The sequence below is a fragment of the Phodopus roborovskii genome, unplaced genomic scaffold (genome assembly GCF_943737965.1).
Source record: "Phodopus roborovskii unplaced genomic scaffold, PHOROB, whole genome shotgun sequence".
NCBI classification, from domain to species: Eukaryota; Metazoa; Chordata; class Mammalia; order Rodentia; family Cricetidae; genus Phodopus; species Phodopus roborovskii.
Genome location: NW_026126407.1, coordinates 22,782,321 through 22,804,346, shown reverse-complemented (window position 1 = coordinate 22,804,346; position 22,026 = coordinate 22,782,321). Strand labels below are relative to the sequence as shown.

At 46.7% G+C, this 22,026-nt stretch overlaps 1 protein-coding gene across 1 annotated transcript in view; it reads left to right on the top strand.

Annotated features, from left to right (window-relative positions):
- Nucleotides 1-22,026, top strand: part of Galnt10 (polypeptide N-acetylgalactosaminyltransferase 10) — a 137,627-nt gene that overhangs the window by 56,541 nt on the left and 59,060 nt on the right. The window contains exons 2-3 of the mRNA XM_051180629.1: nucleotides 14,812-14,914; nucleotides 18,920-19,058. Coding sequence (XP_051036586.1) covers nucleotides 14,812-14,914; nucleotides 18,920-19,058 — 242 coding nt within the window. The remainder of the gene's footprint in view (nucleotides 1-14,811; nucleotides 14,915-18,919; nucleotides 19,059-22,026) is intronic.

Here is a 22,026-nt window from a genome sequence, read left to right as displayed (position 1 = left end):
CTCTCCTTAAAGATCACACCCCGTTTAAGTTTATATGCTAAAGCAAGGCGAACAAGTAGGTGTTTGAGGTGTCCTCTGCAGCTAGGCTGGGGATCAAGTTAAAAAAGTAGAGTTGGGACAGTGAGGTGGTTCAGACTGACATCCTGAATTCAATTCCATGACCCCACATGGTGGAAGGAGAGAAACGACTCCTGGAGTTATCTTTTAACCTCAACATGCATGGCATGCCATGGCACATGCAAGTGAGCATGTACACACACACACACACACACACACACACACACACACACACACAAATGTAATTCTAAAACAATTTAAAAGGATGTATGTATATATGTGTATATTTATATATATGAGTATTCTGTCTACATGTATGCCTAAATGGCAGAAGAGGGTATCAGATCCCACTATAGATGGTTGTGAGACACCTGGTAGTTGCTGGGAATTGAACTCAGAACCTCTGGAAGGGCCACCGTTGTTCTTAACTGCTGAGCCATCTCTAACAAAAACAACATTTCTAGAAGAGTGGGAAGACTTGCAATTATGCAAACCTGGGTTCAAATCATTGATATATCTGTAGCGTTGAACAAATTATTTAATGCTGGGTTTTTGTTTTGTTTTTAGGTTTTGTTTGTTTGTTTGCTTGCTTGCTTGTTTTGTTTCTAAGGCAGAGTTTTACTATGTACCCCTTACTGGCCTATAATTTGCTTTATAGAACAGGCTGACCTTGAACTCATAGAGATTCTCCTGCCTCTGCCTCCCCAGTGCTGGGATTAAATAAGTGCCACACACCTGGCATCATCACTGGTAAAATGTATTAGCTATGGTCTGTGACCTTGGCAGTACTTTTATCCTCCCCTTGGGGGTTGTTTTTGAGTGTAAAATAAGCTGGAGCACCCAGAAGGAACTCCAAGGGTCAGTGTGTGTTAAGCACTCATTCATCCGTGTAATTGGTTTATTGAACTGGCCTTTATTGAGCACTTGCACATGCCTGGTATGTTGCTAAAAGTGTCATCGGTCGAGTGTTAGTGTGATCTAACACTAACTAGTGCCCCTGCCCTTGTGAAGTGTGTGATCCAGGCATAGATACATTCCTTAAGCAGTTATGCCAAGCAAGCCCACTTTCTGATATTGTGCTCTGATGCCAGGATCAAGCTGTGCCGGGAGCAGACAGAGACTGAGATGTTGAATTTCCCAGAGAAACTAGAATCTGAGATGCAGTGTGGAGTAGGAGCAGGGGCAGGTGTGACAGGTGTCTGTGGTAGAGGAAACTTGTACAAAAGCCTCACAGTAGGACATAAGTCCCTAGAGCTCTAAGACCAAGGGGAGGTGAGCATAGGCCAGGCCTTCCAGAACTTTCTAAACCCAGTGAAGCATTTGGCTTCATTTTAAGAGCGATGGGAAGCTATTGAAGGGTTTTAAAGGAGCTTTTAAAATTATTAAGTTCAATAAATGCTAGTTCTATTGTTCTGTTCTGGGAACATTTGTACATCCTGGCATTTTTCTCTGACTAGATTTTATGAACACACCACTTTAAAAGCACGTGCAATAGAGCTGAAGAAATGGTTCTCTTTCTGGATCTTTGACCCTCTCTGGAGTTGAGTCCATTTTCAAAGGCTCAGGAAGGAGCTTGGTGGGCTATTAGGTGATGGAGGAAAGCGTCAGTGGTAAGAGTCTCCTGGCGTTGTTTAGGGCCATCTTCTTCAGAACCGCAATATGTCAGTGTAGGAGACAGATATGATATCAAAGGCCATGGGATCAAAAGTAACTACTTGAGTGAGCACATCCCCCCTAAGCCTTGGGTTGGCCAGGTTCCTGTTCCTATGCCAGCTGTCCCTTCCAGTTCCATCCCCTCCTCCCGGAAGCAGCGAGGGTGATGCCAGCCGTTCCCTCCTTAGGCTTGGCCCCACACAGATCCTGGTGCACAGAGAGCCCAGCAAATGCTAGCCCTGTAGGGGAGTAAACCATCCTGTCTCATCTCCTTCTGAATTTGAGGAGGTAGAAAGGGGGTGGAGGGTGGGAAGATCAAGGAGAGCAACTAAGGTACAGGAGGCATGGGTGTGGCCCAGGACAAGGAGAATGCTAAATATGCCAGCACTGCAGAGACAAGCATCCAGGCTGCAGGAAGCTGCTCTCCAGGGTCAGGCGTATGAAGATGTCACTACTGGAGGGTGTTACTTCTAGCCTCTCCTTTGGTGGAGATCACTTGCTCAGGGTTTTACGGCATCTTGCTTTGTGCCTGAACTGAGCCAGTGCAGATGCTGAGAATGCAGAGGGCCTAATTCTAGTCACCTCCCTACCGTGAAACAGCCCACAGGGAGACGAGGTCTCCTGGACAGGACGGGAGGCCCTCCTGTTGTGTGAGTGAGGCTAGCAGAAGCATTGTGCATGGATGGGCTGCAGTGCTGTTGCTGGTGGCCTGAGGTGACGGGGTGATTTGTGGAAATGCTGGCAACTTGCACAGTTAGAATGAGAGAGGGGGGCCGGGAGCATAGAGTCCAGTGGAAGAACATGGAGCCTGGCTGAGTGCTCTCTGACGCCCAGCTCTGGGTCTGTTTCCTCACTATCAGTTCTGGAAACATCCACAAGAAAAGAGTCATTTATAGGGCATGAGACTGAAGCTTAAGAATGGAGAGGTTTATTTTCTAGTATGTTCTTTTTGGACTCTTTCATATTTGACTGTTTCACAATTTGTCTTTATTATTTCTGTAATTGCAAATCAAATTACAGGGTTTGGCTTTCAAAAAAAAAAAAAAAAAAACCAGCAATGAAGGCTTTGGATCAGACCATTGGTTTTTGAGCTTTCTTTTAAATCGTAGAAACAACTTCCTGCATAATTTTACATGAAAGCCTAATTAATGGGCAACAGAGAGGAAGCCCGAGCCCCTCATGCTGGGACACCCCTCCTCCTAGCCACAGAATCTCCACACATCTATCGTACAGTTAGAAAACAACGGGTTTCAGTGATTTCTTACAGGCCTATTTGCCTCTTTAAGTCTGGCCTGCTCTGTCCTCATTTTGGAAGCTGGGGTTCTCCGGCCCTGAGGATTGGCCGCAGTCCCCTGTAGCCACAGACCTCCTTCCCTTACTGTAGGAGTTGGTAGTTGGCACCAGTTGAGTGTCACTCACGATTTTGGGATGTGGGGAAACAGTCACTTTTAGATGTTTCTCTCAGGCTGGTGTGTCGGCATCATAGTTTGTATATAAAATGCCCCTGGCAACCTTCTGTGTTTGAACATTGCTCCCCAATCAGTGGTGCTGTATTGGGAGATGGTGAAACCTTTGGCAGGTGGCAGCCTAGTTGGAGGAAGTGGGTTGCTAGGAAGTTTATAGCCTGGCACCACTTCCTGTCCCATTTCTATTCCTGATGCCACCCAGACATGAGCAAAGCAGAATCACATTCCTGCCACCACAGCCTCAAGCAACGTAGTGACTGTTCCCTCATACTGTGAGCCAAAATCCTTAACTCCCTTAATTGGCTTCAGGTTCAGTTTTTACCACATCAGTAGGAAAAGTCAACAAAGTGGTAGAGAAGGGATTGGCAAGCTTGGGGACCTGAGTTTGACACCTGGAGCCTGCATGAGAGAGAGCTGACTCTCATAAGCTCACTATGTTCTCTGTCCTCCACAAGCTCACTATGACGTATGTACGCATGAGCATACACACACACACACACACACACACACACACACACACACACACACACACACACACAGGAGCATGCAGATGGAGCCTTGCTGGAGGAAATATGTCACTGGTGGTGGGCTTCCTAGCCCACACATTGTTCACGTTGCTTCCTGGGATGCTGTGTGATGATGAGCAGCTTCCTGCTCCCACCACTCTGCCTTCCCAGCCTCTAGACAGTGAGACAAAATAACCTTTCCTCCCTGAGCTGTGATAGCACAGCCACAGGAAGGAAACTAATACAAAAAGAAAATACAATGAAACAGATACAGTAACTAACCCTACACATGTCTTTTCACCTTTAGGGACCAGCACTCCAATCATCTATAAAGTGAGCAAGCTGAGCTTCCAGCCTCGGCTCTCTCTAGTCTTTGGGGCAGTTAGTTTGTACAGCTCGTAAATGTTCTCCAGAGCCCTGTCATATCCAGGAAGTCTAACAGGAACTCGTGACCACATGGGGCTGAGAAAGAAGGATGGGGGTGGCCCAGAGATGTTTCAGCAGACACCCAGCTCGTGAGATATATGTAGGGACTGAGGAAGAGCCTTCTGATGTGCTCTGACACCATGAGCACAGATGGTAGACCACTGTTGAACAGATGTGGAGCAGGCTCATGTGTTGAACTTTGTGTGGTGCAGGCCCCACACTTGCTCCAGCACCCATACCATGGCTCACAACCATCTGTAGCTCCATTTGCAGGAGTTAGCCTCCACAGGCATCAAGCACACACATGGTATACAGATACGGCATTTGCCCTGCCAGACCTTATTGTTGGGAAATGCACAGGATCTGCCCATGTTTAAAAAGAAGGAGCCATGAGCCCATCTCTTGGTGGGCTAGTGGAAGGTTCTAGAAGGAAATTTAAGGTGGAAAGTTATGTCAGCAATCAGATTGGAAAACACAGTATAAGGCAAAGTGTCATTAAGAGGTATAATTGCTTTCTGTTGCCATATTAGAGGTTATCACACATTTTAAAACTAGGAACAATACAGGTCTTGATGCCAGGTGGGCTTTACTGGGTTTTCTCAGAAGATCAAAATCAAGATGTTAGCCATCCTGGGTTCATCAGTGGAAACTCTGGGCTAAGAGTCTGATGACCACTGTTTCAAGTTGTTGGCAGACTTGAGACCTTGTGGATGCAGGATGGAAGCCTCCACTTCATTACAGGCTATCTGATGGGACTGGTCTCTGCTCCTCGGACATCCACACATGGTCTCTTCAATCTCCAGAGTCCCCACTCCAAATCCCTCTGATGTCCTCTCACCCTGCCAGATGGAGGAATCTCTCAGGGATTTGTGTGGGGTTAGGTGACTCTGGCCATGATTTGTTTCCTTTTGCCATAGAGCACACTGCAAGCACAGGAGGAAGATGCGTGCGTGCGTGCGTGCGTGCGTGCGTGCGTGTGTGTGTGTGTGTGTGTGTGTGTGTGTGTTGCTCGCACATGCACAGAGTCTGTCCATTCTTAGAGGTGGGGACTGTAAAAGATGCTTACCTTTAGAACTTTGGCTTTGGTTCCCAATGACTTGAAAACTCAAACAAAGCAGCTCTTCTTCAGACAATTTGACAACACTGGGTAGTTCCCAGTGGGAGGGAATAATATTTATGCAGACAGCTGTACCTTAAGACCATGTCCTAACTTCCAAAGAGAGGGCTCAGTGAGGTCGGTTTTTAAATACAGTGATGCAGATGGAGGCCTCTTGGAGGACATAGGCTTTGCAAGGCAGACATGATTTGAATATTTAAGAAATGAGTTGGGAGGTGAAGGCTCAAATAGTTCTTTGGATTTTGACACCTGCAGATACAAGGGACAAATCGATATGAACTCCCTTAGGTTCTTTTATTGCCCTCTGTTCCCATAGACTATGCTTTATTACAAACTACCTCCAGCAGGCAGGGGCTTCAAATTGCCACTTGTCTTGCCACAGGTCAGTGGGTGGTTTCTCCCTTTGGACTCCCTGGTGCATCTCTGGCCATCCATGTGTAACCCTGCTTCTCCTGCCTGGGATCTTGCATCTCTTTGGAGACTGATATCCATCTTGGTGCTTAGCTTGCCTTCTCTCTCTCTCTCTCTCTCTCTCTCTCTCTCTCTCTCTCTCTCTCTTTCTCTCTCTCTCTCTCTCTGTCTCTCTTTTTAAAATTCTTTCCAGGACCACAACTCATGATACCCACATTCAGGATTGGTTTTTCCTGCTCAGCTAAACTTCTCTGGAAACATCCTCACATACCACCTTGCCCCCCCCACAAGGCATGTCTCCTAGGTGATCAAACCCATGTTGATCATGAAGGTTAACCATCCAGATGGTCTCATCTTCTGCTTGCCTCATATTTTTCCAGTGCCTTGGGTCAGGCAGAAGAACTAACAGGAGGGTGAAAGAGTTCAAGTCACTGGAGCTTTGGTTTAAGCCTCATTCTGCCCTCATTGTTTTAGCCAAAGCAAAGCAGGAAGCCAATCTAGCTTCCAGAAGTGAGAAAGTGGCAGTTTTAGTGGAAGGAGCCATATGCCATCTCATTGCAAGACCCTTGAGAGGTGGATGCAGAGAGGGATGGAAGATTAGGGCCACCTCCAGCCAATCTACCACAGTAACGTGCTCAATCTAAATGAATTCTCTAGAATAAAAGAACTCGTGAGACCTCAGACTAAGTCAAAGTTTTGGGGGAATGCACACATGAGAAACTGTGAATGTGATATTATCTGGAGTTTTTTATTTGGTTTTGGTGTATTTGTTTTGTTATTGTTGTTGGTTTTTGTGTGTGTATGTTTTTTGTTTGTTTTGCTTTTGTTTTTGAGACAGGGTTTCTCTGTGTTAACAGCCCTAGCTGTCCTGGAGCTCCCTCTGTAGACCAGGCTGGCCTCGAACTCACAGAGATCCTCCTGCCTCTGCCTCCTGAGTCCTGGGATTAGAGTCATGTGCCACTGTCACCAGCCTGTGGTGTTATCTATTGATGGATCATACACACCGGGCTTGTGGGACAACGTCATTTCCTTTTCTCATGTGGTACACCCATCCATCCCCATTCTACTCATTCTTCAGTGCCTCGTCCAGCACTCCTCTGCCAAATTGCACCCAGAACCACTGTTAACTGAGAGGAAAACTCACGGTTCTGCTGTCATGACCTGGTAGACGTTTCCAGACTAGAATGATTTCAGATCTGTCCTGTATCAGAGACAAAAACCATCACCTTAAAAAAATTACTATTTCCTAACAAAAAGTAATTGCACAGTTAACATGGATGGATGGATGGGTTGGATGGATCGATGGATCTGTGGGTAGATGGATAGTTAAGGACATAACTATAGATGCTTCTGATGTTGTTATCATAAACTTCATTTTCCTCCTGCAAGTTACTGAGATTTAGTGTAGATGTTTTGTGTCTACAAGCTTTTCCTTGGTGGTGGTTTTTGTTGTTTTGTTTTTCTAAGATAAAGTCTCACTACATAGCTCACCATGCTCCTTGGGTTACAGACACGTGCACCACTCTCAGCATCTGAATGCTCTGAAGAAACAAAGCAGAATAAAAAAATCCAGTTGTGCATTGTGTGGGAGGAGCCATGCTGTGTTCTTTCTCAGGAACCCTGAAATTATTAGCAGTAAAAAAAAAAAAAAAAAATGAGATTCCCAAGTTTCCTTCCTGGCTATATTAATTGCTACTCGGAGGCTGGGGGTGAGTGTGGGGGTGGGTGGGAGTTCTGTTCAGATAAATGTTTGAAATACTGTATTAAATGAGCATCTTTCTTTCTATGGGACTTCAGAGAGCCCTTATTTATTTAATGTGTGGATGTGTGAAGGTGACTTACATGTAGGGCAGAGATGCATGTATGTGTAGAGGCCAGAGGCCAGTCTTGGGTCTTATTTCTCAGGCGCTGTCCACTCTTTTGAGGTAGGGTCCCCAAAGGATCTCTCACAGGTCTGGCACTTGCTGAGTAGGCTGATCAGCCAGTGAGCACCAGGGACCCACCTGTTTGTTCCTCCCCAGTGTTGGAGTTACAAGGTTAGGACACCGTGGCTTTTTATGTGGCTTCTGTGGATTGAACTGGGGTCCCCCTGTTTGCAAGGCAGGCACTTTACCAACTGAGCTATTTCCCGGTCCTCAAAGAACCCTTACTATGCTAAGGTACACTGTGGTGTGTGGTTATGTAAGCATTGTAAACTAGGATGCAGAAGAGGGAGGTGACATAACATTTTAATCCCATCCATTGTCAAGTATGTTAATCTTGGCTTTAAATACATTCCCAGTGCTGTCTTACCACCGTGCCCCCACCTTTCCCCGAAGGCCCCCTCCTCACTCTCTTTACTCCAGAGTAATAACCTCTATTCTTTCTTTTACTGAATTCATCTCCTAAGTACTTACAGAAATAGAACCATACAGCACACATCCTTCTGTACCTGGCTTATCTCACTCTGCATTAATATGTTCTCAAGGTCTGTCTATGTTGAAGTAGCTATCAAACGTCTGTCCCTTCCACAGCTGAGTGGTGTTCTTCTGTGTGTCTGGGCCATGAGTTATCTGTACTGACAGACACTACTTGAACTGTGTCTTTGGGCAGTTGTGACCAGCTGCAGCGAAAACTGGTGTCTTGAGTCTGTGTCTCTCCTGTCCATAACTTTAAGTGAGGCATCACTGGGTCATGGGATGGCTCTCTTTATCCTTTTGAGAAACCTCTAACCTTGTCTATGGTAGCTGTGTTCCTACTGGCGTTCCCACCAACATTCACATGGGTTCCAGTTTCTCTACCCCCATCTTGCCAATACTTGCTTTCTGTTTATCCGGTTATGCTATCCTGCTAAATAGTAAATGATGCTTCATAATAGGCTTGAGTCCTAATTCCCTAATATCCAATGCCTAGAGTTCTGGATGTTCTTTGTGCACTCTCAATATGAGTCCTTCATCAGTTACACTTTGTACATATTCTAGTCCATGTCTTGGGCCTTGAAGAACAAAAGATAGGGTTGTAATGAATTCCAATTCAGAAAAAATTTATGTTGTCTCTTATTTTTTAAGAAACATTTTTGTCAAGCATGGTGGTACACACCTTTAGTACCAGCACACAGCAGGAAATGTGTGTGTGTGTGTGTGTGTGTGTGTGTGTGTGTGTGTTTTCATGAGTGTGAGAGCTAAAACATCTGGTACTTCTACCTGAAAATGAAAATGAAAGCAGCCCCAGAGGAAAGACAGACAGAATCTCTGCCACCAGCCTCAGGGGTTGGGATACAGACAGGAAGCGACTGGCAATGAAGGAGGCAGGTGTGAGAGTTCAAAAACTGTGGCATCTTTTAGAAATCACCTTCAGGTGAGGTGAGCCCTCTCTCTTTAGAGTTGTGCAGCCCATTAAACTGACCTGAAGCCATTTAATCAAGGACACAGTTAATTCTCAGAGCCCTTTATGGCATTAAATCCTTGTGACTATGTTAGGCATGTCTAATCCCTACGTGACCTTCCCTCTGTCCAGAAAAATAAAATGAAACAAAGCCATATGTGCCCATCAGTGGAAACTATGCCTGCTTCTTGGGGTGCACAATTTGGGGAGACTGGCACATCATCAGATGAGTCCTCAGAGCTCCCAAAGCAACATAAATGTGGAGCCTTGAGAATGCTCTGCAATGCCAGGGTAGCTTGCCTGGGGCTTTCCTCCCGGACCAAGGATGCCAAGGGTGTCCAGGAGATGGCCTTTCAGCTCCCACTTAGATCTAGAATCTGAGACTCTCTGGGGGATGGTACCAGTGAGGTTCAGCTGTATTCTTACACGACTTGGTTCTGGTTGAAATACGGAACAAAACAAAGCACATTGTCTCCGAACAGCAGATCAGATGGAGTCTGAGGTAGTCAACCTCACTTGGCTCTTGCTTGTGAGGGCTAAAATAAGAGCAGCCCTCGGTTTGGAAAGGGAAACATTTCCTCTAGATTAAAGCAAAGTCGTCTCCATCCCAAGTCTCTCGTAGGAGGAGAAGGAATGATGTGGAGATCAGCACTTTATTCCTGAGCTCTGCTCTGCCTCACTTCTTGCTCAGACACTGTCTGTTGTTCCCACCTGCCATGCAGCACTGGTCCAGACCTCCTCCTTCTGTGTGGCTCATGTCTGCCTTTTGAATCTTATTTATTTCTGCCATGTCAGTCTTTTGCCCTTAAGTAAATCTGTCTATCACCTTCAAGCCTCCATTTCTTGATTTGTTCATCCCCTCTGGCTGGATTCCACCTGCACTGCTCCCAGGCAGACCCCTCCCCATCTTTCCACAAGCCTCCCAAAGACTCTGGAGGAATCCTTACCCAGTCATCTGGGGTGGGGGGATGCTCATTTTTTACTCTTCTAAATATCTGTAAATTTTATCCCTGTCTTTTAAGGCAATACATTTACAGTGATGTAGGGGTTTTCCCCTTTATATCATCCTGTTTGTTGAGCCCATGAACTGTCTTATTTATCTATATGTATAACTACTTTTCTCATTGCTATGACAACATATATCATCAGAAGCAACTTACAGAAGGAAGATGCGGTTTTTGTTTTGTTTTTTGATGTGTGTGGGTGTTTGTTGGTATATAGTCAGTGTATCGGGTACATGTCTAGTTTCTGTGGCAGCCAGAAGAGGGCATCAGATCCTTTGAAACTAGAGTTACAGATGGTTCTGGGAATAAAAGCCAGGTCCTTTGAACAAACAGAAGCGCTCTCAATCATTGAACCATCTCTCCAGCCCCGGGAAGGGTTTGTGTTAATTAATGGTTTAAAGAAAGGTTATAGTCTATCATGCCAAGGATGGCACAGCAGCGGGAGATGAATGTAAGAGCATGTGGTCCACAGTCAGGAAGCAGAGAGAGTGAATGTGGGTGCACAGTTTATGCTCCTTTCCATCCTGTCTGGGGCCCTAAATCACAGGGGTGGTGCCATCCACACTCAGGATGTACTTTCCTTCCTCAGTTAAACCTCCCTGGCACTGCCTCTCAGACACCCCCAAAGGTGTGTCTCCTGGGTCTTCTGTTGCTGCAAAGAGACACCATGACCACAGCAACCCTTACAAAAGAAAGCACTTATTTGGGGGTTTGCTAACAGTTTCAGCGGTCTAGTCCATGATCATTGTAATGGAAACAGACAGGCATGGCACTGGAGCACAGGCTTCATATCCTGATGTGCAAGCAACAAGCAGGGAGACACCGGGGCCTGACATGGGGTTTTGCAACCTTAAAGCCCACCCCTAGTGACACACCTCCCAGAGAGTTCCACATATGAGCGTTCAAACATATGAGCCTATGGGGGCCATTCTCATTCAGACCACCACACCCTGCATAAAGTAACTGCATATTTAGCTAAATAACGTCTATCTGGTCCATTCTGACCTTGAAAAGAATACTGTGTGTGTGTGTGTTTGTGTGTGTGTGTGTGTGTGTGTGTGTGTGTGTGTGTATCCTGTGTCAAGCATACACATAGGAGGACTGTCTTAGTTGGGGTTTCTATTGCTGTGAAGAGACACCATGCCTGTGGTAACTTTTATTTCTTTTGTTTTTATTAATTTATTTTTTATAGTCCAATCCCAGTTCCCCCTCCCTCCTCTCCTCCTGCTCTCCCCATTACCTGCCTCCACCCATCTGCTCCGTGGAGAGGGTAAGGCTTCCCCTAGGAAGTCTAAGTTTGTCCCATCATCTTGTTGATGCAGGACCAAGGCACCTCTCCGCCCCCACACTCCTGTGTCTAGGTTTGGCAAGGTATCTCTCCATATAGAATGGGCTCCACTAAGTCAGTTTGTGCATTAGTGTTAGATCTTGGACCCACTGCCAGTGGCCTCATATATTATCCAGCCGCACCATTTCCACTTATATCAAGGGAGTCTAGTTCGGTCTTATGCAGATTCCCCATTTGTCAGCCCTGAGTCAGTGATCTCTCCCTAACTGAGGTCAGCTGATTCTGTGGGTTTTCCCATCATGGTCTTGACTCCTTTGTTCATATTTTTGCTCCTCCCTCACTTTGATTGTACTTCAGGAGCTTGGTCCACTGTCTTCCATCCGTTTCTGTCAGAGAGTTCAAGCTTCTCTTGGGTTATGGATTGTAGGCTGGGTATCTTTTGCTTTATGTCTGGTATCCACTTATGATTGAGTACATACTATATTTGTCTTTCTGGTTTGGGATTACCTCACTTAGGATGTTTTTTGTTTTTGTTTTTTGTTTTGTTTTGTTTTTTCTGGTTCTGTCCATTTGCCTGCAAATTTTAGGATGTCCTTGTTACTTACTGCTGGGTGGTACTCCATTGTGTACTCCATTCTTCAGACTCTTTCCAAGATCTGGCTATTAGCAATAATGTTGCTATGAATACAGTTGAGCAAATGTCCTGTGGTGTGAATGCGCCTCCTTTGGGTATACGCCCAACAGTGGTATTGCAGGGTCTTGAGGTAGGTTGATCCCATAATTTTCTGAGAAATCATCATACTGATTTCTACAGCAGCTGTACAATTTTGCACTCCTACCAGCAATGGAGGAGTGTTCCCCTTTCTCCACATACTTTCCAGCATAAGCTGTCATTGGTGTTTTTGATCTTAGACATCCTGAGAGGTATAAGATGGACTCTCAGAGTGGTTTTAATTTTCATTTCCCTGATGACTAAAGATGTTGAGTATTTCCTTAAGTGACTTTCTGCCATTTGAGATTGTTCTGTTGTGAATTCTCTATTTAGATCTTTACCCCATTTTTTAATTGGATTAGTTGGTATTTTGATCATGGTTACTTCTATAAAGGAAAAGCATTTCATTGCGGTGGCTTACCTTTTCAGAAATTTAGTCCATTATTATCACTGTTCAACATGGTGTCATGCAGGCAGACATGATGCCAGAGAAGCTGAGTCTTACATCTTGACAAGCAGGTAACAGGAAGTAGTCTGAGACACTAGGTATGGCTTGAGCATATATATGAGACCTCAAAGCCGGCCTCCTCAGTGACACACTTGCTCCAACAAAGCCACACCTCCTAATAGTACTACTCCCTATGAGTTTATGGGGGCCCGTTTACATTCAAACTACCACAAGGGCTATTAGAGTAATCTACTTAATGTTTGGGATCAAAGAGTGTGTGTGATCTTAAAAGCAAAATCTGAAGGGTGGGTTGGGAGTCTAGAGAATCACCCCAATATCTGCAGTAAAGTCTCCCCTAATACATCCTGAGATCTGGCTGAAGCCCATGACCCTCTCCATTTCCTTTTCAGCCCTCCTGTGGTTTTGAGGACCCTGGCCAGCTGGGCCAGAGGTTCAGGCACCCTCGCTGACAGGCGCTGCCAAGTCTGCAGTCTCGGGATTGGACCAATCTTTCTTCTCCAGCAGAATGCAGTTGGCTTTGTGTCACAGTTCTGTTCTCTCTTCAGAGGGTGCCAGACACACTAAATGGTGATTAAACAAAAATTAAAATTCCATCTGGATGAGTGAGTGAGTGGCAGTTGGGAGCATGATGGATCCCTTTGGAATGTTGACTAAGAGTACATGGGTTCCAGACACAGTCACTCCAAGCACGTGTCCACATGCATTTGCAGTGTGCTTTCTTTGTAAAGGGATTTCTGGCCATTGTGCCAGCCTCCTCACTGCACTCCTTCCCTTGTCTTCGTCTCCTGTGGCCAGGGGACATTCAGTGGGGTGTGAAGGAATGAGGAGGTGTAATCAGAAGATGATTGCAAGCCAAAAAAGAATGATCTCAGTTTTCAGAAACACACACCTCTGGGTGTGATACAGCGTTACAGAAATATCCAAGTACCTCTGGGTTAGAAGTCTTGGCATGCTCTTTTTCATGATCAGTTTTACTTAAGAGCTGTGTGTTTGGAGCTAGGAAAGTGCCCAGTGGGTAAAGAGCTTACTGTGCAAGTGTGACAACCTGATTTTGAATTCCCAGGACTCTTGTAGAAGCAGGAGTCTATTATTCCATCACCTGACACTCACTTCTTTGTTTTTCAAGACAGGGTTTCTCTGGGTAGCCCTGGCTGTCCTGGAACTCACTCTGCAGACCAGGCTGACCTCAAGCTCATAGAGATCTGTCTGCCTCTGCCTCTTGAGTGCTGTGATTAAAGACACGCCTAACACCCACTTTTGAGGCTCTTTCCTAGGTGTAATGCCGAAAGTTCAGACTTAGTCCCAAAAAAAAGAGTAAAATACCAGCAGGTGGTATCGCACACCTTTAATCCCAGCACTCATGAGGCAGAGGCAGGTGGATCTCTGTGAGTTCAAGGCCAGCCAGGTCTACAGAATGAGACAGGACAGCCAAGGCTACACAGAGAAACCCTGTCTTGGAAAAAAACCTAACCAAAACAGAGCAAAAAGTAAAATCCCATAATTGCATTTTACTTTGATTGATCGTTGAAATGCCAATGTTTTAGATGAAATGAATTCGGTTTAGTTATATGCATTGGGACTGGAGAGATGGCTTTGTGGTTCAGAGTGTGCACTGGTCTTGCAGAGGACCTACATGCAGTTCCTAACACCTGGGTCCAGCAGCCCCCGTAACTCCAGCTCCAGAGGATCCGATGCCCTCTTCTGGCCTCCCACACACAGACAGACACATACATACATAATTAAAAATTAAATACATCCTCAAAAACTAAATATGTTACTAAATCTATGTTCATGTGTTTTGTTTGTTCCTTTGGAGTGCTGAGGGCTGAACCCAGGGCTTCATGAGTGCCAAGCAAACACTCCACCGTTGAACTGCATCCCTTAGCTGCTACTTGTTGTTGTTGTTGTTGTTTTGTTGTGTGGCAGTGTCTCACAGTATAGGCCAAGCTATCCTAGAACTCACGGTTTTCCTGCCTCTACCTCCTGGGTGCTAGGATGACAGGGTGTACTACCGCGCCCAGCCTCGTTTTTTTTCTTCGGTGTGGACAGCAATTTGCTCTGACTGCCTTGTCTGCTCCGCATATCCTTTCTGGTGGGCAGCAACACCCTTGGCACTTTCTCCTGTTTCTTTCCTCTCCTGGGTGTCGAGTTCCCAGGGGGTGGCACTGAGCTTCTGCGCCCCCCTGGCTTCTTCCCATCTAGCAGTCATATGGCAGGCTCTCAGAAGGATGCTCAGGAGGCTGGACAGTCTCTAGTGCTCCCTTTAGGCAGTACAGCCTCTGGACCTTCATTACTGCCATTCATTTTCATGTTTTCTTCTTTTTCTTTTCTTTTTTAAGGACTCAAACAGTCGACCAAAAAAGACGTTTTTCTTGGGAGATGAGCAAAAGCTGAAGGACTGGCACGACAAGGAGGCCATCAGGAGGGACGCGCAGCGCGTAGGTATGGAGGGCGGGGCTGAGTATGGGCATTGTATAAGTAAGCTGCCACAGGCATGTGTGCGTGTGTCGTGTGTGTTAGGAGCATCTGGACCTCTTGTTTGCTTCCTCCCTGCAACCATCCTTCCTAATTCCTGTGCCCACCTTTCACCTCTTCTGGCCTCTCCTATCAATACCAGACCCACTGTCTTCAAGTTTGCTACCTTCCAATTAGCAAGCAGGTCCCCTACACAGTAAAGTAAGTAGCAGTGATTTGAGTTGAACACAGAGCATCCACCCTGCACAACCTGATCAGCCTTTATGGCCCACTGAATAAGAGGGGACCTGTACCTCAGATATGATGTCACCTGCTAGACATCACACAGGGAGAGCAAGGCCAACCTAGGACTTGAACCCAGGTCTGGAAGGCATGGCCAGTACCTCACCAGCTCCGGAACCGGCTGCATGGACTTCAGCTCCAGTTTCCTTTTGCTAATAGGACTTTGTCACCTTTCTTGTAAGGCTGGCAGGTAGGGGAAGGGCCAGCATAAAGAGGTACAGACACCGTGTGTGGAGATTCTTCTATGCAGAGTCCAAGAAAAGGTCAGAACAACTCCAATGCCAGCTGCCACCTTAAGGGGCCACCCGTGAAATCCACCCTTCCTGAGCCTCCATCTCCCCACCTGTGGGTGATCACATGCAGTCCGCCTGAGCAGCCTCAGAACGCTGTTCTGAGAGTGAGGAGGGAGGTAATGGATATGAGGTATGAGGTTGCTTTGCTTGAGTGGAAAGTGGATACTGCAGCCCCAGGGATTGAAATTGTGTGTAGTGATCCGGGTTAAAGGTGTCCCCTCTAAATTATTTATGACAAAAGCAGCTTACTGCAAATCTTGGAAGAGAACAGGCGTAATAACTGAGCTGGTGCCCAGGGCATCCCCAGTCCTGACGCCCAGTACTCCACTCCATGTGCCAGGAGTGTTATATGAATGGGGAAGGGCACTGCTTAAATTAAAGAAAGGAAACATCTGCAGAGAGCCAGCTGGCCAGACAATCGTGCCTGAATTATTAGAATATTCAGCTGGCTAGCAAGGGAAGAAAGAACAACAGGGAAATTAAGAAAAATAATGACTGTTTACTTTCTTGTTTGTTGAGATAAAATTTATACATAAGTATTAAAGAGTAAATCTTTTTTAAAAATTAATTTATAATTGCCTAAATTTTTATAAAAAAAAAAAAAAAAGAAGAAAGAAAAAGAAAAGAAAAGGCGAACAATGACACTGAGAAGTGCTAAGTACAGACCCAGTGTCCTCCTCAACCATCACAGCGGATCTTGTCTGAGAAGACAGAAATTGCAGCCTTGCCAGGATGCCCTGCTGAGGTTCAGCGGGCTGGCCTCTCCTCTGCTAGGCCTCGGAGCCAGATTGTTACACACACACACACACACACACACACACACACACACACACACACACACACACACACCCTACTGTGTGGGTCTCCTGATGCCTCATTTGGAGCGTGAGTTCAGGCCTCTTCCCTCCTGCCACACCTCCACAGCATCAGTACCCTCAGTTGTCCTTCTCAGACGTATTGCACACAGATTGTCAACCGTGAATCTGTGACTCGCAGTAGAACTTTCTAAGCAGACCTGGCTGGGTAGATAAGGTAGCTCTTAATTTACCTCCCAACATTAAAGAGAAATCAAGGCATCTTTTATCACTGTGGCATTTTAAAAGTCATTTACTTACCATTTCTTTTCAGCTGTACTGAGAGTCCAACCCCAGCCCAGCATAGCTGCTAGGCAAGTGCTCTGCCACTGAGCTACTTCGTCCTAGCCCTTGTTTGTGTGACAATTTTGATTTCTACAGAACATTTTCCTTGTTTAGATGGGAATCAGATTGCCTCAAGTTTATCTGGTGTTTTACAGTTTACAAAAAGCATTCACTTGTGCGGCCTCTGTGCTGCTGGTATTATCAGGGGAGACAGTGTAGCTTAGAGAGCCAGGGTTCATCAGCTCGGAGAAGGTAGACCTGCCTCCTGTCCAGGGGACTAAGTGGCCATGGGGTTCAGGCTCTGGAGGGAGTTCAGGGAGCATGGGCTTCGGCCTCACACCTGGTTCGGAAATCTTGTTATGATTTTCAGCATGCCTGCAGAGTGAGAGTTCTCCACTCCACTGTACGGGGTCGCTGTGGGGACTCTAGGGAAAGATGGGTGGAGTGCAGGACATTACCCTGGCTGCATGAATGCTGGAACCCCTCCTCCTCTTGCACAATTTGTGGGGGGGTGCTTAGGTGACATTAATCTTGATTATTTCAAGCTAGAGATGAATCTGCAGTTCAGAGCATTTGCTGCTCTTTCAGAGGTACAAGTTTGGTTCCAGCACCCATGTTGGGCAGCTTACAACTGCCAGTAACTCCAACTCCAGGGGAACTGATGCCCTCTTCTGGCCTCCACAGGTCGGTCGGTCTCTCTCTCTCTCTCTCTCTGTCTCTCCATCACACACACACACACACACACACACACACACACACACACACACTTTAAATTTTCTTTTTATGTGTATGAATGTTTTGTCTGTGTGTGACTGTGTGTGTGCCCGTGTGTGTGTGACTGTGTGTGTGCCTGTGTGTGTGTGTGTGTGTGTGTGTGTGTGTATACTCTTATGTGTGCCTAGTGCCTGGGGAGTTCAGAACAGAGCATCAGATCCTCTGGATAGCTGTAAACCACTATGGGTGCTGGACACCTGAGCCCAGGTCCTCTGTGTGAAAGTGCTCTTAACTGCCTATCCATCACTCCAGCCCCCACATAATTAAAACAACAACAACAGAAGAAAGCTTTTTCTTTTAAATCTTGGTTGTCTAAATTTTATTTTTGCTTGAGCTCACTCTGGATCTATCTGTCAGGGCCTCTCCAGAGACAAGCACATCTTTGGACCTCTGACCTAATCACTGTAGGTTATAGGGAGGAAGATGAGAGGGTGTGGTTAGGGGGAAAGGCACCAAGACCAACTGTTCTTCAAAGGAAGACAACTGTCAAAGATGGTCCAGTGAGGGCCTGAAGAGAGAGACTTCAGTCTCACAAAATACGGGGTCTATTCTTAAAGGTTTCCTTACACAGCCTGGAAGTGGGCTGAGTTAATATATGGTCTAGAGGTTGTCCACAGTGCATGTCTGTAGTCAGCTTGTCCCTGGTGTCCAGGTGGCAGAGGGAGGGAGAGGATTTGGCTTCTTGGGAGAGCAGTGAGTGGCCTGCCTGCTTTCTGAAGAAACCCTTGGAAGAGAGAGGGGTTTCCGAAAGGTGTGGCCGGATCTTGTGAAGCCTCCAGAACAGCCCCAGAAGGATTGGAGACCTAATGATGAATGGTTTGATCCTCTGATGAAGCTGATGTGGTGACAAATTGGAAGGAGACAAGAGTAGGGGGTAGGGTTTCTGTGAAAAAGGTAGAGGAGTGGGAGAGTATCCTTGGAGCTGAATCTCACCCTGGTCTCTTCCTGGACTCCCTCTCTCTGCTTTCTGTGTTCCCTGGGCCTCTTCCATGCATTCCTGCTGCCGCTACATTATGTTTCACAACCGGCACAAAAGCACACAGCCATGTGACAGAACACTCTGGAATAAATCTTTCCTCTGTTAAGAAGCTTTTCTCAGTTCCTTGGTCATAGTAATGCAGAAGTAACCAGTATGTCCCATGACCAGGTATAAGATTAAGAAAAAAATTTACATGTACTTATTTTATCTGTATGAGTGTTTTGCTGGCATGTGAGTCTTATGTACCACATGTGTGCAGTACCCATGGAGGCCATTAGAGGACATCTGATCACTGGGACTGGAGTGACAGGTGGTTGTGAGCCACCACTGAGCGCTGAGCTCAAATCTGAGTTCTCTGCAAGAGCAGCCAGTGCTCTTAACCACCGAGCCATCTCTCCAGCCTCAAGCATCAGGCTGGATCTGCAGTCCAGTCATTCTCTCCCCAGTCTCAGCCCTTGCAGCTGTCAGGTAAACCAGCAACACTGAATTTGCTCTCTGCCCCTAGGAAATGGAGAACAGGGGAAGCCTTACCCCATGACCGATGCCGAGAGAGTGGACCAGGCATACCGAGAAAATGGATTTAACATCTACGTCAGTGATAAAATCTCCCTGAATCGCTCTCTCCCCGATATCCGGCACCCAAAGTGAGTGTCACACCTCTCGTCTGCTGCCTAAGGATTTTGCCCATTGCTCTGGGTTGTGAAATTCAGTTACATGAGGAAGTGCCGCCAGCCTCCTGTGGAACAGAGCCTCTGCAGAGGCTTCAGTTATCAAACCCTCTGCAACTTGGAGCCGATGTAGCCAGGGATGGTGCTTTCTGTTTGTGTGTTCCTTCACTCAGGGGGTAGGAGCCAGCAATTCTCAGAGTCTCCCAAACAGCAGCATCAATTCACCTGGGAATTTGTCATATGTGCAAGTGTGTGTGTGTGTTTGTGTGTGGGTGGGTGGGTGGGTGGGTGGGGGAAAGGGCACATGTGTCACAACACACATGTGGAAGTCAAAGAACAACCTCTGGTGTAGGCCCTTGCCTTCTGCCTTGTTTGAGGCAGGGTCCATTTGTTGTTCACCACTATACAGGAGGCTAGTTGCTGCCAGCCCCTAGGGAATTCTCCTCCCCGCCCCCCTCACTGTAGGAGTGCTGGGGTTACAGATGGTTCCTGCTGTTCTGGATTTATGTGGGTTTTAGCACTTCAAACCCAGGTCCCCAGGCTTGTTCAACAAGCACTCTGCCCCATGAGCGATCTCTCCAGCCCAGGCCTCCACTCAGATTAACTGCATCAAAGCACTGGAGGCCATCAGCTATCAGTGTCCCCAGAAGACCTGTAGGTGACTCTGATGCAGCCACAGTGTAGAACAGGTAACCACACAGGTGGGAAGCCTTGCTTAGAAGACAGGCTGTACCCAGGACTAGGCCCTTTGCACCGAGGTCTCTCACCTAGAGGGGACAGAAGAGGGGCCTGGAGTGCTTGCCTGTGGGATTTTGTCTCATGGTCTTCAGAGCGTTGCTGAGCCACACTGGTGTTGCTGGATTCAGATCAGTGAGCTGACATTTTGAGAATCACCAGACCAAACCCTGTGCCCGATATCTGGACCACTAATCCTAACTGTAAACAAAAAAAAAAACTTATACCACGAGTGCCCCAACCTTAAACCATCACCAGCTCCTAGGAAGAAATTCTCACTATTCTCCTGATGTGGACCTTCAATGATCTGTCCTCCTGCCTCAGCCTCCCAAATAACTGGAATGACAGGCCTTTGTGTTAGGCTCAGCTCATGTAACTCAGGTTCTGCACTGACAGTGAGGAGGAATAGATTGCATGGGGGATGTTTTTATATGATTATAGAATAGGAAAACCCTCACCTGAACAGTCCAAAGCTGGAAACAGTGTCTGCCTGATTGGCTTCCCTTCTCTTGGTTTTCTTTCCTTTAAAAAAAATTGTGTGTGTGTTTATGTATGTGAGGGTACATATGCCACAAAGTGCCTGTGGAGGTCAGAGGACAGCTTATAGGAATCAGTTTTCCCATTCCACCATGTGGGTTCCTGGGATCGAACTCAGGCTTGGCAGCAATACCCATTAACTTGCTGAGCCATCTCTGCAGGTTTTCGTTCTTTCTTTGTGTTTCTTTCCTCCGCGTTAGAAGTGTCGCCTTGAAATGTCTCCACAGCTTGGGAGGGGGTCCGTGCTCAGGAGGCCCCTGGCACCTCTGTTAGCAGCCTATCCGCCTTACTAGCCTCCTGATTGCTAATGTTGAGTACTTCTAACACCTGCTTTTTACAGCTTCCCCATGTGTGGAAGCTGAGTTTCCAGCAGTGAGTCGATAGATACTTGAAGTCCTCCTCTGTTCCCCAGAGAGGCGCCTCTCCTGTGGTTTGACAGTGGGAGCACCTGAGCAAATTAGAGCGGTTGAGCAGACTGGTGCCGTCGGTTTCTTCTGGCTTAAACAACTTCTCGGGCAGGAGCTGGGTTTCCTGTTTGCCTTTTATCCTTTCAAACTGAATTTTGGCATCGGCATGGCAGGAGAAGGATGGAGGGGGCTGTCTGTTTATATCAGGCGCCTTTGCTCACACAGAAGCTGCTCCAGAAACACACACCCATAGAGAGCAGGAGCTAGGCAGTTTGGCCCCAACTTGCTGGGCTGGCATGTGGAAGATGACCAGCTGGCTCTAAGCAGGCCTGCCCTCTGCACCTCCAGCCCAGTGAGTGTGAACACAGGCTGGCTGGTGGGCTGGCCCACTTTTCCTGCTCCCTGGGGAACCCAGTCCAGCTGCTTGGCAACCAAACATAGAGGCTCTTCAGGACTGAAGGCAGGAGTAGGGTCTGTAGACTCCTCTGGGATGCCTCAGTGGGGTTTTTGGTTTCACATTGTAAAATTAACCACACTAGACATGACAGCAGCCCACAGCCATGACCTGCTCTCTCCATGGTGAGCATATGTAATATCAGGAAAGAGTGAGTGGATGTAAATGGAATCTCTATCAACCACATTCCCACCCCCTATACTCCCTTTGGCTTTTTCCTTTTGTGTTAGCATGATAAAATTTATGATATGTGCTGAATTTCCTCAAAAGAACTTATGGTTTATTGTAATAGGCCAGATTCTCTGGAGCCACTTTAGAACTCCAACAGGTTACAGAGTCCAAATGAAAAGGGAGATTGAGCTTGTTGTCTGACAGTCATATTACACACACTAATAAAATGAAATGGTCTGGGTATATGGCTAAGGTGATAAAGTGCTCACAGCACACGAGTATGAAGACCTGAGTTCAAGTCCCCAGTACTCATATAAAAGCCAGGTGTGATGGCACATGCCTCTATTGCTATTAGGGGTCAGGGATGCGCTGAGACTGGTTGATCCTCAGAGCACCGAGAGAGGGTAGACTAGGGCGGTGTGTGGAGCATATATCTTTTTCAGCATATGTCTTGGATGGGAAAAAAAAATCACCCAGGAGGACTAGAGAAACACCAATGAAGTCTGATAACTGTTTCTCTTCCTACGGCTCATGCTGGGGAAACTCATAATTCACACTCCATGAACAGCTGGGTGTAGTGCCTAGAAGCACTTCTTTACCTTAGTGGGAACTCTTCAGCCCCCGGACCAGTCTTGAAAAT